The sequence below is a fragment of the Gadus morhua genome, chromosome 11 (assembly GCF_902167405.1).
Source record: "Gadus morhua chromosome 11, gadMor3.0, whole genome shotgun sequence".
Lineage (NCBI taxonomy): Eukaryota > Metazoa > Chordata > Actinopteri > Gadiformes > Gadidae > Gadus > Gadus morhua.
This window is the reverse complement of record NC_044058.1, coordinates 806,933-825,446: the sequence shown is the minus strand read 5'-3', so window position 1 is coordinate 825,446 and position 18,514 is coordinate 806,933. Positions and strand designations below refer to the sequence as shown.

Here is an 18,514-nt window from a genome sequence, read left to right as displayed (position 1 = left end):
GCCAACAAAACACGCGCAACGCAGAAGCGAAAACTTTAGTATATATATATATATATATTCACACACGTCTCTATATTTATAGTATATATAAATATATATATACAGTATATGGGTGTAAATAATTGCAATATAGTGACAAAAGTGGCTATCAAGGACACCCAATACAAATGCACACAAACAGACACACACACAAACATACACACATGGCCCACAACACAAATGTACACACACAAAAACACAAACACACACACACACAAACAACACAGCAGATTATCCTCATTGAAATTGAATGTATTTTTATTCTCTCTGTCTCTGTCTGTCTCTGTCTGTCTCTCTCTCTCTCTCTCTCTCTCTCTCTCTCTCTCTCTCTCTCTCTCTCTCTCTCTCTCTCTCTCTCTCTCTCTCTCTCTCTCTCTCTCTCTCTCTCTCTCTCTCTCTCTCTCACACACTCTTTGTCTCGGTCTCTCTATCTCGCATGGTTGACACTCATCAAGCTAATCTCTGCTGAGTCTTGTACATGCGAGTGTCTCTTTACGTTATTGTTGGATGCCTAACACCCTAGTGGAAAATGAGAAATGGTGAGTGTGTGAATATTCTGAGGTATATCCTAATGCCTTGTGTTTCAAACACGTGCTGGCGAACAGTCTCTCGTGCACCTCAGTGTGCTGGCATGTGCCTTCCCAATGTGCATTTGTATCTATTAGCATACTGTTAGAAGATCTGAGAGGGCTTTGATAACATACCCATTTTTGTGGAAACATTATTCATGCTCGAGTAGAGAGTCATAAATAATGAACTATCTTGGACTAAAGACGACTTCATTGAATAGTGGTAGCTGTCCATGGTGCTGACAGTACCAAGAAAGGGACCATTCGAAGAGGGGGAGAGAGAGTCTAGGAGATAGGTTTCATCTTCCCAATGCCCTATTTTACCTTATAAAGTGAGATCAGTGTTGTGGAATTGGTCAGTTTGAACTTGAATAAATACCAACCACAAACCTGGGGCCTGCTGTGCATCTGCTCATCAAAACAATGTAGGACACCCACACAGACCCACACACACACACACACACACACACACACACACACACACACACACACACACACACACACACACTGATAAACACATCCAAACACTGTACTCAAGGCCAATTAGCAGACATATTAGGAACAGACAAAAGATTTCACTCCAACAATGAACTCCCCTTCCCTCCCGGGTAGGTTTTCCTCCTCTGCAGACTTGAAAGACAGTGCTCTTACCAATGATGTCATGTCATCAGCAGGAAGCCATATTGCTCTTGGCCTCTGACATTACACATCTGGGACTGGGCTGTGAAGCTTGGTGTCTCTGGCAGACCTGTGATCATATTCCTTCAGATGTAGGAGGAAGGCTGGACGGGAAGGGACGAGCACCACAGGCCCTCCTGAGTGGTATTCACAAGAGCTCGGGAATGAACACTGATGTCTTATTAAGAGGAGCAAGGTGTCTTTGAGAGAGAGAGAGAGGGAGAGAGAGAGAGAGAGATAGAGGGGGAGAGAAAGAGAGAGGGAGAGAGAGAGAGAGAGAGAGAGAGAGAGGAGAGAGAGAGAGAGAGAGAGAGAGAGAGAGAGAGGGAGAGAGAGAGAGAGAGAGAGAGATAGAGAGGAGAGAGAGAGGCTACACGGAAGGACTGATTGTGCTTTTATTTTGGGATTTTGGTTATTGTGAATTTGTGTAATCAGCAGTATTGCTGATGAGCCCCTGCATTCAGTCATGATGGCTGACTGGAAGATAAGGAAGGAGACGGGCGAGCAGAGGCAATCAGCCTCTATTCTCTCTACAGCCGATCCCCCCTCGCAGGGAGGCCTCCTCCAGCTACCCTTTCATCTGTGCTCTGCTAGGTGCTGGCCGTGTGTGTGGGCATGTGTGTGTGTGTGCGAGTGTGTGTGCGAATGCGTGTGCGAGTGTGTGTGTGTGTGTGTTTGTCTGTGCATGTGTGTGTGTGTGTGTGCATGCGTGTGTGTGTGTGTGTGTATTTGTGTGTGTTCGCGCACGCTTGTGTATGTGTGTGTGTGTGTGTGTGTTTGTGTGTGTGTGTGCTTGCATGCATGTGTGAGTATGTTTTAAAGTGCCAGCGGCTACTGTCAGTGCTCAGCGCTCAGTGCAGTTTGTTTCATGTGGCGCCTCTGGCTAAAACAAAGCACTAACATTGGCCCACAGTTGCTCCAATTCATTTTCCAGGAACAATGTCAGTGAGGGAACGGTCTTATTTAATGTGTGTTTTGTGTTGCATTGTCTGGGTGGCATGACACGGGAGACAGCTTGGCTCAGCCGAGAGACACGTTTTTCCATGGATGTGTATACAGTTTAGTGTATTTTCTGGAGCCATCTTTGCATCTGTGTGTGTAATTGAGAGATAGTGTTGAGTTTATGCCCTAGTGTGTGTGTGTGTGTGTGTCTGTGTGTGTGTGTGTGGTGTGTGTGTGTGTGTGTGTGTGTGGTGTGTGTTGTGTTGTGTGTGTGTGTGTGTGTTGTTTGTTTGGGTGTGTGTCGGCATTGCCAGAGACAGCTCGAGGAGATTACGCCTTCAGCAAAGCTTTGAGCTTGTAAAAGGCAAGCGGAGCTGAAAGCAGCACACAGAGGAGGACCGCTGCCTTGTCTCCTCCTAATAGTCTGCTGCCCTCAACTTGTCCAAGCCGGAAGAATACAATAACACTCCAGGTATGAAAAATAGCTGGATCTGCTGCTGCACTATGGGGGCCGTTGGAAGGGGAGTTTGTTGGAAGGAGCTGATGAAAGCCCACGTGATCAAACTCATTTGTACCAATTACAAATTCATTTTGGGCTTAATTATATATTGTGCAACATCATGAAACATAATAACAAATTCAGAGAACACGCAACCAAATGGATGTTCATGAAACAAATCGTACCAACCTACCAACCTTCATCCCAATGAATCATATTCACAGGAATTCAAGGGCTTACCAGGTCCAGGAACCCCTTAGCCCGGAGCCATTGAGTAGATACAACTCCTCTAAACCCAGTGATTTAACATTAACACCGCAGCAGATTGTCTTTCCAGAAATATAAGGAGTGCAATTGCTATCAGACTGGGGCCGGTGTAATTGAAAGAGCAAATAAACAATACGTCTGTATTAGCTGCACAGAAGGAAATAGTCCCAAAATGCAATCACTATCGATGGATAACAAAAATGTGATAATGAAAAGAGATAAAGTAATCTTGAGCTAGGATTAATCAAAATCTGAAAAGGGCTAGAATAAAGCAAACAGAGCTATGGTTTCTGGTAATGCCGTCTCTGTCCAAACTGTTTCTTTGCGCCAATTTCGTCTTCATTTTCTGCTTGATGGTTAAAAGAAAAGCAGAGCTAAGAGAATTTTTTGTCTTTTGTGAGTGCAAATTAGTCATTTAAAGTCAGGATTTCTGTTTTACTTCGATATTTGTGTGTGAATTTGTGACCATGAATATGTATATGTGCCATGTTCTCAGCCTGCCTCAGAACTGTCTTCAAATGACTTTAATTTGCACTGAAAATACAGAAAACCAGAGTAAGAATTTAACAAAGTCACAGGAAATACTAGGGGAGATTCACACTGCTAATTATAGAAGAACTTACATATGCAAACCAATGTGTGTGACTCTGTGTATGTGTGTGTGTGTGTGTGTGTGTGTGTGTGTGTGTGTGTGTGTGTGACGTGTGTGTGTGTGTGTGTGTGTGTGTGTGTATGTGTGTGTGTGTGTGTGTGTGTGTGTGTGTGACGTTGTGTGTGTGTGTGTGTGTGTGTATGTGTGTTTGTGTGTGTGTGTTTGTGTGTGTGTGTGTGGTGTATGTGTTGTATCTGTGTGTGCGTACATGCAGTTGATTCATGTACCTGCTTGTGTGCGTGATCGTAGGAGTTGATGTGATTGTCGAACTCCTGGTGTCTGAGGTACTGCTTGTCACACAGATCACAGTAGAATGAAGCTTTCAGATCATCCAACGAACAGCTCAGAGCCTTCTCAGCAGACTCCTAGGCAGAGAGACATAGAGGGACAGACAGAGAGAGAGGGGAGAGACAGAGAAACAGAGAGAGAGAGAGAGAGAGAGAGGTATGAAAGGGTTGTAAGAGATGTAAAAAGTGGGAGAGATAGGGTAGTGGGGCATGAGAGAGTGAAACAGTGGGAGCAGAGGGATTTATTAAAGAAGGAGAGTGGATAAATATAGAAGGAGAAAGAGAGATAGATAAGAGAGATAGATGGAAGAGATACAGAGAGATAAAAGCAGAAAGTAGGAGGGATTGGGTATTGAAGCATGAGAGGAAGCAGAGGGATTTATTAAAGACGCAGAGATAAAAACAGCGAGAAAGAGAGAGAATGCCAGAGCAGTGGAGATAGAGAGGGGAGGGGAGAGAGAGACAGAGAGAGAGAGAGAGAGAGAGAGAGAGAGAGAGAGAGAGAGAGAGAGAGAGAGAGAGAGAGAGCGGGGGAGGGAGATATAGTGAGGGTGAGAGAGGGAGAGGGGAGAGAGATGGGGGGTAAATGGCAGATTGTTAGGCATTTAAATTGTATCTGCATCCAACACACATCAGCAGTAATAGCCTCTACATGTGTTCTGCATAAAGCTGTTAAACAGCTTTCTATTAAAGCGGGCTGCCGCCCAAGCAGCTGCTGCTGCTGCCACAACCGCGGCGCAGGCTAGCACAAAGCCAGCTGAAGCACACATATTAGCCCAGGGACACACATTATACAGCCAATACATCCCTATACACACGATGTGTGTGTGTTTGTGTGTGTGTGTGTGTGTTTGAAAGTGTGTTTTAATATGCATTAGGGTGATCAGTGCAGTGTGATTGATTGGTACGTTTGGTACCTTTTCAATCAATGTATGTTGGTTTGTGTGTGTGTGTGTTGTGTGTGTGTGTGTGTGTGTGTGTGTGTGTGGTGTGTGTGTTGTGTGTGTGTGTGTGTGTGTGTGTGCATACTCACATATTTGAATATGCATACATATACATATCCTATACTTGTTAGGATAAATGTTTTGTTGCTTGCAGTATTGTAAGGAATAATGTTTGGAAGACACACACCTCACACATGTCAATATCTACCCAAAAATATGAATGCAAATGGTTTAATCACTGACACACACCTCCATCAGTTAAATGCCTTGCTCATTTTACAGGGATTCTCGCATACATTTGTGAAGTTTGAGTGTGTGCACTTCAATGCGCAATCTGTTTTTTGTGCACAAGCATGAAGGTGTTTGTGTGTGTGTGTGTGTGTGTGTGTGTGTGTGTGTGTGTGTGTGTGTGTGTGTGTGTGTGGTGTGTGTGTGTGTGTGTGTGTGTGGGCATCCATGCCTTGCGCTGTCTCAGAATGTAATTTCCCTCAGGCTAGGGGCTGCCAATAAACACTATTGAATTCTGGTCCACCCTGACATGATGGGGATTTAATTTGAGGTTGTCACTTCGTTCTCTCGCTCTCTCTCCATCTTTCTCTCCCTCTCTCTCTCTCCCTCCTTCTCCCTCTCTCCCTAGCTCTCTCCCTCTTTCTCTCTCTCTCTCTCTCTCTGTCTGTTTCTCTCTCTGTATCTCTCTCTCTCGCTCTCTCTCTCTCCCTCTCTCTCTCTCCCTTTCTCTCTCTCCCTCTCTCTGCATGTGGCCCTGTCCTTTGCTCCACCCATTTCCCACCCCTCTCTCTCCTTCTTTTCAGCTTTTGGCTTGTTCGCTTTCTCTGCACTTTATCATCATTCCAGCTTTTTCTTCTCTCGATTATTGCTTATACCCTGCCATGATTCTCTCTCTCTCTCTCTCCTCTCTCTCTCTCTCTCTCTCTCTCTCTCTCTCTCTCCAACATACACATGCTTTCCCTCAGTCACTCTTTGTGCTTTCTGTTTGGTGAGCTCAGGGTCATGGAGTGACAAAGTCTATTGGCCCCAATTTGCTTAGGCGGCACAAAGGCACACAACCAGAGGGGAGGGGGGGAGTGGGTTGGAGAAACAGCCTCTGTCTCCTCTCTCTCACACATGTTGAGGTAGCACCCACTAACACACACACACACACACACACACACACAACACACACACACACCACACACACACACACACACACACACACACACACACACACACACACAAACGTGCCAAACCCACACACACAAACACACACACACACGAACACACGATAATAGCTATTTTATAATGACAGAACGCCGGTTCTGAATAGGTGAAGTATCCACTTAAGCATTTCTTTTTTTTATTCCAGAGGCCAGGAGATGCAGACAAATATTGAGGTATCAAACATCATTCACCAGTGCAGTGCAAATGAGGACACTCACTCAGTGTTGTTGTAGTCGAACAAAAAAAGGTCTTTACGAATGGCTCTAACAGCCACACCAAATTACTCTTTCAAACCACTTTATTTTCTATTTTCTATTTTGATACGTTCCCATTTTTCCTTTCTGTGTAACAAGCAGATATCATTACTTGCGCAAGCACTCAAGAATAACAGCCTCCTGAGGGCCGTGGCCACCAAGAGCCTCAACCATCCAGGGTCTTGCCACCGTACAACGCTGGATCTACAGGGATGATATTGTACCAAAGGTTAAGCACAATTTTGGTACAATTCTTACAAATTTCCAGCAAAACTAGCAATCAGTGCGCCTATGCACAAACTATAGATTTGGCATTAAAATGGATTTTGATAACATTTATACTGGGAATATGCATTTAATCATCATAATCTTCATTCAGTGTTGAGTGTTAACATTGAGTTTGTAAGTTCTTATGAATATTCTTTCGGCTCTCTTAATTGTTAGAATACGTTTTGACTCATTACAAGACAAGGTATTTTTTTCTGCAAATGTGTCTGTAACAGTGAGGTCATTTTAAAAAACGCCATGAGCAGTTTACCTAATTTACCTCATATACAATCACTGAACGAAGATTATGACAATAAAAAGCACTTTTTTTTCTAGATAGAAATTTTATCCAAAGGCATTTTAATCCCGATGGTTCTGCATTCCTTGGGCCTCCAGGTGCACTGATCCCTAGGAATTTTATGAAATAACTTTACGTAAAATATCATACGAACCTTGTATGAGAACAGCTTGGTGTGAGTGTGTGTGTGCGTGCGCGTGCGTGTGTTTGTGTGTGAGTGTGTGTGTTTGTGTGGGTGCGTGTGTGTGTGTGTGTGTGTGTTTGTCTATGTTGTGCTGATTTATGTGTATGTTTGTGTGTGTGTGTGTCTATGTTAGTGTGTGCGTTGTGAGTATGTGCTACACTATCGATCTAGCTGGCAGGCTCAAAGCACTGACCAGAAAACAGTCCAATCAAGCAGGGAAGAGGTGAGCGATCCTGCTGCTGATGGAAGGGGCCAGCCGCGCAGGTGATGAGGACGTCTAATGGAGATGGCCGTCTTTCACCATCCTTCCCTCCCTTCAGGGGGATTATTCTGATCCGATCATAATATTTATGTTTGCCTGCTTGTCTTTGGGCTGAGTTTGTTTTGAAAGCGACAGAGATGTAAAAGCCTCTATACATATGGCTTGATTGGTATGAATTAGGGATGTCCGATATTGGCTTTTTTGCCGATATCCGATATGCGATATTGTCCAACTCTAAATTTTCGATTCCGATATCAGCCGATACCGATGTCGATATTTGGGTTATTTTTCCTCAAACCTTATTTAGGTAACATTACATATCTCCTGTTGTGGAATTAACACAACATGCTTAATGTTATTGTGATGCCCCACTGGATGCATTCTTGAATGCAACAAGGCTTTCCAAATGTTAACATTGTCTGTGCAAAATAAGAAAAATACTTCAACTTAATTTAAGGGAAAAGTGCCATGTTTATTTTTTTAATGGTCTCAGACAACAGTTTGGATTACACTCTCCCTGATATAATCTTGACAATGCCCACAACAAATAGGGCAAACTTGACTTCACAAATGATAAAACATTGTACCTGAACAACTATGTGCAACATAGCAGTATGTTTCTTTAACTAAAACTCAATAACCTTAATTGAATAAATGCACAAATATGAGTCAATTACAATGTGCACTGTACTGCACAATTTTGAAAACATTTATTTGAGCTATAAAAAAAAAAAAAAAAAAAAAAAATCGGTTTTAAGGCAAAAAAAATTAGATACCGATATTGACAGATATTACATTTTTATGCTAATATCGGGCCGATAATATCGGTGGGCCGATAATATCGGACATCTCTAGTATGAATGCATCCATGCGCTTGTGTGTGTGTGTGTTAATGTGTCTGTGTTTCCATTTTTCCATGTTATGTGTGGGTGCCCAAAGAGTGGGTTTCTGTGTGTGTGTACGTGTGTGTGTGTGTGTACGTGTTTGTGTATGTATCCGTGTTTTATTGAGAGTGTGTCTGTGTCTGTGTGTGTGAGAAGGGGAATGTGCGTGACAGCAACAGCACAATTTATAATTTTTCTACTGATTATTTAATTAAATATGAACGGTTTATTACCTGCATGCATTGCAGGTAATATCTCCATACAGGCGCATATTGTGCACACTCATTACAAACAAATTTTTCATTCGGAATCCCACTCTGAAAGCCCAGTGCATTGAGGTCTGATTAGACCTCAATGTCCCCTGCCGGTGAAAATCTGCTTACACAAAGATTACTGTCGATGGCCACGGACCTGAATGTGCCTGAATGGGTTTTAGTGTGTGTGTGTGTGTGTGTGTGTGTGTGTGTGTGTGTGTGTGTGTGTGAGTTAATTTAACATTCAATTCTCTACTTCTCACTTCTTCATCCAGTCAATTTGGAGGCAGGTGGCATGCTATTCGTTTTTGCGGTATAAAATACACGTAGCAAGTGAATCATAAACGTCAAATTCACAAATGCGCTGCCTGACATGCAGACACGCATGCTTGTGCGATTTCATGTCAGGGGGGATAGAAATGTCTCGGTCATGCTTAAAGTGTTTTACAAACACACGGCTGTGAAGTATGCTTGGATGATTAGCCGCTACTGTCAACAAAGCCGCTCTAGCTTTGTCTCCTCTTGAATCAGTGAAAATAAGTAGGGCCATGGTTTTTCCCGTCTGTGTAAACCACTCCCACTTCCTATCAGCAGAGCCCATGTTCTCAAACTAAAAAGTGTCACTAAAAAATAAAAATCACACCGTTACACACGTTCAATCCAAGTTATCCAAGTAGACATGTTAATAACAGTGACGTCTTTTCCTAGAATATAGAAATACGAGTACGGAAGGAAGAAGATATCATACAATGGAGTAGAATAGCATTTAACAGATTGTAGCAGCACAGAGTAGCCCTGGTTGGGCTGCTGTGATTGGCTGTTCCCAGTCCGCTGTTCTGCGATGCCGTATTACAGAGTTGTCACGCAGGAGATCGCTAGCTTGGGCTTACAGGCGCTGTCCTAGAAAGCTCCTTGTGCATTCTCTGGAGTCTATCTGTGTGACACTCATTTAGCTCCTTGATTTTCAATCCCCATGTTTCCATAGATTTCTACCAGGATTTTATTTAATCCTCATGGCCAAATTCAGATTGGCATGCAGCACATAATCCCCTCTGGTACAGAACTAGTGTTCACCGTGTATCTGTTGAATGATATCTGGTAAATGTCGATACTACGATATCACTACAGAATCAGAAGTTCACATGGAGGGAATTAAGTGAAGGTGTTGCGGTCCGGTGCCCCCTGAGACCCGGACCTGGGAGGGGTCCGCCCCCTGGGAGGGGTCCGCCCCCTGAGACCCGAACCTGGGAGGGGTCCAGCTGGGCTCATCTCACACTGGCAGACAAAACGACTGCTTTTGACTCTACATTTACTAATTTGCAGATAAACTCTTATCTACACGTGGCTAGAGCAGCTGGGCTGATTTAGTAATTTGACGTGTTTCTAATCCCTTGTTCTTTGGTTAAATGTCCAACAGTCATACGGCCAACCTGGTCTCACAGGAATCCGTGAAATGACCACGGACGCTTACCTCAAAATCCGTGGAATCCTCACCGAAACACGCCAATTTCCATAATATGGCCACGGATTTTGCTCCAATGCAAGTTGATGACATATTCCGTGGCACACACACAGATCCCCGTTTCAATGAACGAGTCGACCACGGGCGCCTGACTCAAAATCTGTGGTGGCCTCACAGAATCACTTAAAGGTCTTAGCCTACTTGTTACTGTCCTTAATTCAGAAGTTACCTATTGCATCATTTCCTTTAGGGCTTAGGCCTCCTAATTGATCATTGTAGCATTTGAATGCCCTCTTTCATAGATACGACACCACAACCACTGGGGCACGGCAACAATTCTCCATATCCATATGGGGAGGGGGGGATGCTTGTGGACAGTAGGGGTACACTAGACATAAATAGGAAGCTTGCAATGAGCATTTCAATCACCAGAAATAGTCAATACACACTCAGGGGGGGGAATGACCTCTCACACATGATATCTTAATGAATTATTTCAAATAACCCTGCCTCGTTCAATCAATGAGCTTGATGTTCTGCTTTCACGAATAGGTTGTAGGCTGTGTCACTACCAAATATGTCGCATGTGTGCGCATCTCTCAGTGACGTAACAAGCCACCAGACAGTGACAGCTAATGACGTCATCGTTTGCGTTTCAGGCGTCCACACGAATCCTAAAACGAAACAGCATAGGTCCGGACTCCGGATAGATTTGAAACCACCTCCGAGGGTGGTTTCAGAAATGTGCGGTTTCGGGCACCGGATTCGCCGGATCCGTCTGGACGGTCAGCCGAAACGCACAAGACTTTCGCGGTTTCACCAAAAAATCGGTTCCGTGTGGACGGGGCCTCGGTTTAAGGAACGTGGTGAAGTTCAGTTTTTGAGGGGGTCTGCTCAAATAATCTGATGAATCGGATTGTTGTGCACCCGATTGAAATGCATTGGTTTAATATTGAATAAATTAAATATTAAAATATATATTATACATAAATAAATATACAATTATTTAGTTATGATATTATAAATAGACCATGTAGCTATTATCGTTATAACAAGATCTTTATCTGACCATTGACAATCCACTTCCACCAATCCAATCAACGAAGAGGGTTGTAACACCAAGTTACACGGTATTTTTTCTATGGGGAATGTGGTTCAGGTATGACAATATTTAAATATTTATAATATAAAAAAAACGAACCTATACGTAGGCCTACAGCATATCATACATTTGACATATAGAGTTAGACTATTATAATTATAAGGTTAGGCCGAATTTGGTCAAAATGCAGCCTCTGCTGGCCCACAACCAGATTGTCTCGTTGTCTGTTATACGCTTTATAAGTTAATTATATTAAAATTATTATAACCATGTAGACCTAGCCTTTATTTTCTTGGCGTTATCATTAGGCCTACATCCTTTCTCGTTACATCAATATAAATTATTGTTATAACGAGATCTGTATCGGACCATTGACCCTCCTCTCGGAAATGAATGAAATTCATATTGATATCCCTCATATTCTCGCCGGCCCTTCTTGAATTTAATAGACCACTTTCGTTGCTTCGAGGAGGTCTGGTGGTCTCCGTATATAATACATAAATATAAATAGGTATGTAGGCTACATACCTGTTTATTTATATACATTTATTTATATACGGAGACCACCCGACCTCCTCGAAGCAACAAAAGAAATAAAATATATATGCCTATGTATAAATATGTAGGTCTATGTGTGTATATATATATATATATATATATATATATATGTATATTTATATATATGAATACACATATATATTTATAGATATTTATTTATTTCGTAATATATGGATGTTTATATATTATATACGGAGACCACCAGACCTCCTCGAAGCGACGAAAATGGTCTATTAAATTCAAGATGGGTGCATGGGCGAGAACAGGGATATAGTGCCATACTGTCAATATGAATTTAATTGATATAGGCTATGGTCATTTCACGGATCCCTGTGAGACCAGGTTGACTCGGTCGTTGAAACGGAGATCTGTGTGTGTGTGCCACGGAATATGAGTCATTAACTTGCATTGGAGCCAATTCCGTTGGCATATCGCGGACAATTTAAGTGATTCCGTGAGGCCACCATGGATTATGAGTTAAGCGCCCGTGGGCGAATCGTTCATTGAAACGGGGATCTGTGTGTGTCCATGGAATATGAGTGTCATCAACACTCATTGGAGCAAAATCCGTGGCCATATCACGGAAATTGGCGTGTTTCCGTGAGGATTGGTCATTTCACGGATTACTGTGAGACCATGTTGCGAACGCCCCTAATGTGTGGCCTGAGACGTGCTTCTTATGGATTGAAGATAAGAGAGAGGACATGGAAAATAAAGGAAAGGGAAGAGAAGGAGATGAAAGAGAAGGAAAGGAAAGAAACACACAGAGGGCGAATTATGGTAAACAAGAAAGTTTCATGAATTTTAATTACAAATGTGTATTGTGAGACCACTTGAATAAACATTTATATTTGTTTCTTGAGTCTAAATAGGCTTTTCATTGGGTAAATCTTCATTAGGCAAAATAAACCACTGTGATGAACATATTTTTCAATATTTTCATTCATGCTACAACTAATCAGGAAATGTTTTTCTCATTATTTCTCTTTTGTTTTGTTATCTCATCATTTACAACTTAAGTCCAGTGTCTTACACACACACGCACGCACGCGCACGTGCGCGCGCACGCACGCACGCACGCACACACACACACACACACACACAAAGAAAATAAAGCACTTTACAGATGTGTACCCCACAGGGTGATTGGCTGCCATTCTGGACTTGCTAATGACAGCTGACCTGAGGGCAAAGACTCTAGTTACAGTAATGACTTGTGAGTCCTATGCATAGACACACATTGGGGTGGGGTGGGGGCTTACAAACACACATGGAGACACACAGCCAAAGACACATTATGCACAGTGTTAATGATCTCCTTTTGCAGACCTTTTATGCATCTCCCTTGACTGGCTTTAATCGGTCTCGAATGCACTTCTTATTCATCTTCCCATGTGTTGTCTTCTGAGAGTGCATTGTACATCATTGCACCAAAAGTTCTACACCAGGCCATTGGATACACGAAAAAATAAATATATCAAAATGAACAGAGCATCCCGAGACGTGGTTTGAGCGTGGACGTGTTCAATAGGGGATATCACAGCTCACAGCACATCACAGCTCGCAGCACATCACAGCCTGCCCGTTGAAATACGTTGGGACATTGCAGCTCTGTGGAGACAGATGCTGAATGGACATGGTGGAGCGAAAGAGGAGTGGGGGACGGTGGTGAGAGACAGCATCAACAGACATTATGATTATAGTGGCTTGTTGTGAGAGGAGGCTGTTGCCTGTACAGCCTACCGGCACCCTCACTCTATCATGTGATTCACCGGCATAGTGTCTCGTCCTGTCTCCTCGTCCTCTGACCTTTCCCGCCCATGCACAATGCCCGGACAAGATGGTTAAATACATGATAAATACGTTGCATTGGCACTTATGTGGCCTCTGTTTCTGGTCGAGGCAGTGGTGGATGTGTCCCTCCTCGTCTATTTGCTCATGTTTTGTCATTTTTCATTTAAAATAACATGTTGGGTAACCCTTCCTTTTACCTTCCCCTAGTTATCTAACAGGTTAATACCTGGTTGATTTTAATATATTGACATGTAATTATTGCTGAAATAGGTAGGTAAATACAGAGAAACTACAGCGGATATACTAAGAAATACCTCTTCGCTCTATCCCACTATTAGTCAACCAATCTTTAGAAACACCTCCTCTGTTACCCATCAATTAAAGATACAATTGTAGTTGAGGTTTATGTTGGTAACAACTTGGGGTGGGAATCTCTTGGCACCTCACGATTCGATTAGATTCTGATTATGAGGTCAACGATTCGATTCTAAAGCGATTATTGATGCATCTCGATGCATCAATGTATGTACATTTGTAAATGCATGTACATTTCAATGCATGATTTTCAAAGATAGATATGCATCTTAGTTTGCTACTCAGAGTTTGCTAATCACTTCATATTTTTGTGATGATCATTAAAGACAGCAATAGATTAATTAACTTATCTAATATTTGATGAGAGAGAAAGCTTTTGTCACAAATATGACTTTCTATGAACAATGCAATAATCAATGCAGCTTGCATTACAACGCAATATGGAAGTATGTAAAAAATAGGTTTCAGTTTTATTTTTCTTTCTTTTCTATGTCATTAAAGAAAAAGCTGCTCTTGAATTAGATGGAGTTCTTGTGTCTGGCTGTGAGTTTGCGTGCATGCTATGTGTAGCCTGAATCGCAATCGTGTCAAGACAAATCAGATTGGCCAATACAGACTGCAGATAAATTTAATAATTTTAAAATTACAAAATTACTATCCCTGAAACCACGCAGCTTGAGTGCGGGGAGATCCCCGGCCTACGGTGGGGTTAGTGTTACGCCGGTGCGCCCGGACCCCTTTTTCAGAGATTCTGGAATCTCCCAGAGCGACCCCCCGGCCCCCTTTGGTTGATAGGTCTAATGGACGGTTCAGAGCTCTTTCAGTGACTTTGGAATGCCTTGCTTCCAATGTGTTTCAATTACACATTTGATGATGCTTTGTTAATCACTTCCTAATTGCATACATCCTTGAAGACCTTTTTCTTATAAAAGAGACTCAGGAGCTGTGTTCGAAATCGCTCCCTATCCCCTCACTCACTATTCCCTATATAGTGTTCATGATATAGTGCACTATTTAGGGAACGAACAAACGAGAATTCGGACACTACTGCTGCTATCCATTTGGATTTACGAAGTGGTAAAGTCTCCCAGCTTTCTTTAGGCATTTCACTGAGGCACGCCCCCTTTTGGTCGTAGTATCTCGTCGCTTTCAAAGTAGAGCGAGCAGAGCTGTACAACTCGCAAAGAAGATGGCTGCGCCAGTTAATGGGGGATGAGATGTATTTTCTTTCTGTTTGTACCACGTTGGTGGTTTTAAGGTTGTTTTTAAAAACCTCTTACACACTTGATTTCATTGCTGCTTTAATCCGGTCAACAATGTATGCATTGCACGGTCTTGCTTTGCGTGCAATTCAATGTAAAGTTTTGTTTTGAAGCTGGTTTGCTAAAGAGGCTATGTTGCTTATGATGAATAGCCTGCTACTACTCCCCCTCGTGGCTCGACAGAAACACAAATGGCAAACTGGAAGGCTGGAGCAGTCGCCACCTTTGATGAACAAAAAATGAACAAAAATGAATAATTATTGGTTGACGAAAATTTCACTTTCCAAATCCAACCTCCATATTTCTTCATGACTCATTCATCTATCTATTCATTGACCGATCTACTGGCTTAACAGTTTATAATGATGAAACAATGCAGTTATCTTCTGGTCAGTCTGACATACCTTAAGCCATTCCAGGTTTATTTTCTCCCTCCGCTGGTTGAGGTCCGTGGTGAAGGCAGCCTTGAATCGCACAATATAGGCAGGATCATCATCTGAGATCTTCATCGCATGCTGGAGGTGGCACAGGGCAGGTAGAACCACAGAGCAGGATACATACTTATCCCCACCAAGGAGCTCAGTGATGTACCTACACAGACAGACAGACAGAGCAATAAATAATTAATGACTAATTAATTTAACTCAGATTACACATTTTAAATTTTTACATTATTGGATGCCAATTCATGAACACGCTATCTTTGTAGACCATACCTGCATGGCTCCAGCTGTTTCTCTAGCTTTGCCAACTTCTCATATTCAGCATTTGTTGGGAGGGCCAGATTGTGCTTCTGCTGAGACAGCGTTGTGTGCAGTGCGTCTCTGTTGCGCCTCACACGCTTGATCATCTCAAGGGTGGAATTCCACCGTGTAGGAACATCTTGCACAAGTTGCTCCTGATCTTGTCCAAGGGAGGCTTGCTGGGCATTCAGCTCGTCTGAGTTGGCCGGACTGTGTTTGAAATGTCCGACCACTTTACGGCACTTGGCCAGTGCACCATCAAAACCACCATCCCGAAGTGACATTACAACAGCTCTCTGTACAACATGCGCAACACAGGGCACATGCTCGAATGGCAGTATCCTCCCTGCTGCCACCATATTAGGAGCACTGTCTGTCCCAATAGTGCTGATTTTGTCAGTTATCCCCCACTGATTAGCGACGTCGAGAAACTGCCTGGCACACGCTTCGGCAAAGTGACGCTCCTCTGTTTTCATCACACCTAACGGACAGACAAAGTGCATCAGAATAAATTCACTAGTAGTAGTAAACATCTAGCAATCATCAAGAAGCAAACATAATGTTGTGGTGGTAATTCATGGTGTTGTGGTGATTAATAAGTAATTAAATTAAATAATGTAATTTAAAATTCAGTGTTGGGCAGTAGCTTCACTACTTGTAGCTAAGCTAGTAACTAACTACAATTCTCAGTAGCTTCACTATTTCTTGAATCAAGTAACTTTTCAGTCTTTTCACTTCTGGCGTTATAATTGATTTACCTCGGTGGACTGTGGAGTGGGCAACTGTTTTATTAGCAGGCTAGCATTGCCCGTTGACTTGCGCTAGCCTAGCACGTGCGAACTCTGCAACTAGAAGGACTGAATGAAATGTGTTGAAAACTGTCTCCAATGGTAAAGAACACCAAGGCTAACTTGGGAATCAGGCCCTATGTCCAAAATTCCGAACTACCCTTTTAACTTCTTGAAGTAGCTTGGCCACTATTTCTGGGGTATTTTTGTGGCTAAACACAGCGCAGCCATTTGTAGTATAGAGAATATCCCTGCAACATACTTGAACTTGTAGGCCTATCGTTGGAATTTTGAGACTTCTTATTAATCACAGATTCAATCCAAATTTGAACACACATTTGCTTGAAATTTGGTTCAACTTAAACATGTATGTTGAAATTGAATGAACTACTTTTGCTGTGTAACTTGGCTTGTTCGCCTACATTTGACTGGGTGGTAGCTTTTGTGTAGTGAAGCTTTATTTACGGTAGAGTAACTGATAGCTTAGCTCAGTACAATTTCCAAGTAGCTTGCCCAACACTGTTAAAATTAAATAACGTAGCCTACCTAGAGCGAAGGAGATAAGTTCCCAGCTGGCATCGATGAGGTGTACAGTAACGCCGAGGTAGTTATCATTCTTGACAGATGTCCAATGGTCCCCAGTCAGTGCTACACACGTCGCCTCTACCAGCTTCTCATCTTTTGCGGCTTTCTCTGAGGCGTGCTGGTCATGTATTCTTCTCATGATAGTTCGCCTCGCAGGTAGTTTGTAAGATGGGTCACCTGTGGCCGCCTGGAGAACAAGCTCGAGCCCATCATCTTCAACCACGCTGATGGGCCGGCAGCTGGTGGCAATCCACTGAGCGAGGAGATTAGTTAGCTTTTCTGATAGAGCTGTGCTGACGGGCTTGCCTCGGTTGTACTCAAACATAGTAGTTTGACGAACACTACTCTTCTCCGGCGCTACAGCAGTGCTTGGCCCGGCATGTTCCGCATTAGCTAAGGGATGCTTTGCGTTTAGATGGTACTTCAGACTGGAAGAACTCCTACAGTAAACTAATTCCGCATTGCACAAGGTGCAAACAACCTTGGTTTTGTCAAGGTTTCCATTGGGAAGCTTCTTAAAAATAAATTTTCCCTTTAGCAAACACGGCGGCTTCCTAGCTGCATCCATGTCGTCAGCACGTCACGTTTGATGTGGTAATTTACATACACAGGTTCGACTCGTTGACTGATTCGTTCTCGCCCCCTAGTGCAATTCGCCAAGTTTTTCACCCAACTTTGAGAATAGATTAACGGCGATATTTTTTTATCGCCGATAAAGAGTCACGCGTTAACGCAAGCGTTAACGCGTCTATTTATACCAGAGAGTGATAATAACTAAATTATAGGTCATCATGGCTAGGTTACACCATACGGTTCTGCCATTGCACACTTCCTAGTGGCGAATTGAAATATTGGCGGTGCCTCTCTGCACGGAGCTCCTGGACAAGATTGTGATATACCTCCTGTTCTTGTCTCCGTTCATTGATGGGGTGCACCCAAACCCTTCGTCTTCTCCTTGCCAGCCTACGGCGCAGCAGAAGAAGGGCAACCAACCTCTGTCTGGCAACAATTGTTCTGTTGAAATAAAGAAAACTAAAGAAAATGTTAAATAACTTTTTCAATTGTGTTCAATTACAATGGCTAACTACTGGCTGCATACATGTATGTTAAGGCTATATAGATGGATTGATAGATAGCTACTTTATTGGTCACAATGGGGACCAATAAAGCCATCCAGTAGCTCAATACAATAAATACACACAATAACAATTGTCCTTAAAAGGTGACTGCACTATATACTAAAAAGGCTTAATAGAAGGTCCTGCACTTATTGAGATTGTTGATGCAGTAGATGAATAATTGCAAAATATAAAATAAATAAGAAATGACATTAAATAAAACGATAAAGTGCCCTACAAACTAAGTTGATGTGATGCTTGAAAACATACTTTCACTGCGCAGATTATA

At 42.6% G+C, this 18,514-nt stretch overlaps 1 protein-coding gene across 1 annotated transcript; it reads right to left on the bottom strand.

The window, feature by feature from the left end:
- Nucleotides 1-1,372: 1,372 nt before the first annotated feature.
- On the bottom strand, nucleotides 1,373-18,001 carry LOC115553786 (zinc finger BED domain-containing protein 1-like). The gene is made up of 5 exons (XM_030370315.1): nucleotides 17,069-18,001; nucleotides 15,708-16,215; nucleotides 15,396-15,582; nucleotides 3,874-4,011; nucleotides 1,373-1,423 (listed from the first exon to the last, which is right to left on the bottom strand). Exons 1-5 carry the CDS (start codon nucleotides 17,673-17,675, stop codon nucleotides 1,373-1,375), a joined length of 1,491 nt encoding a protein of 496 aa, XP_030226175.1. The 5' UTR covers nucleotides 17,676-18,001.
- Nucleotides 18,002-18,514: the final 513 nt, after the last annotated feature.

Excerpts from the sequence above, each read along its gene's own strand:
- LOC115553786 (XM_030370315.1), bottom strand. The coding sequence starts at position 17,675 with ATGGATGCAGCTAGGAAGCCGCCGTGTTTGCTAAAGGGAAAATTTATT. Across the intron at positions 16,216-17,068 it reads ACTTATCTCCTTCGCTCTAG|GTGTGATGAAAACAGAGGAG; the intron begins GTAGGCTACGTT and ends TCTGTCCGTTAG. Across the intron at positions 1,424-3,873 it reads ACGATCACGCACACAAGCAG|GAGGGCCTGTGGTGCTCGTC; the intron begins GTACATGAATCA and ends AATACCACTCAG.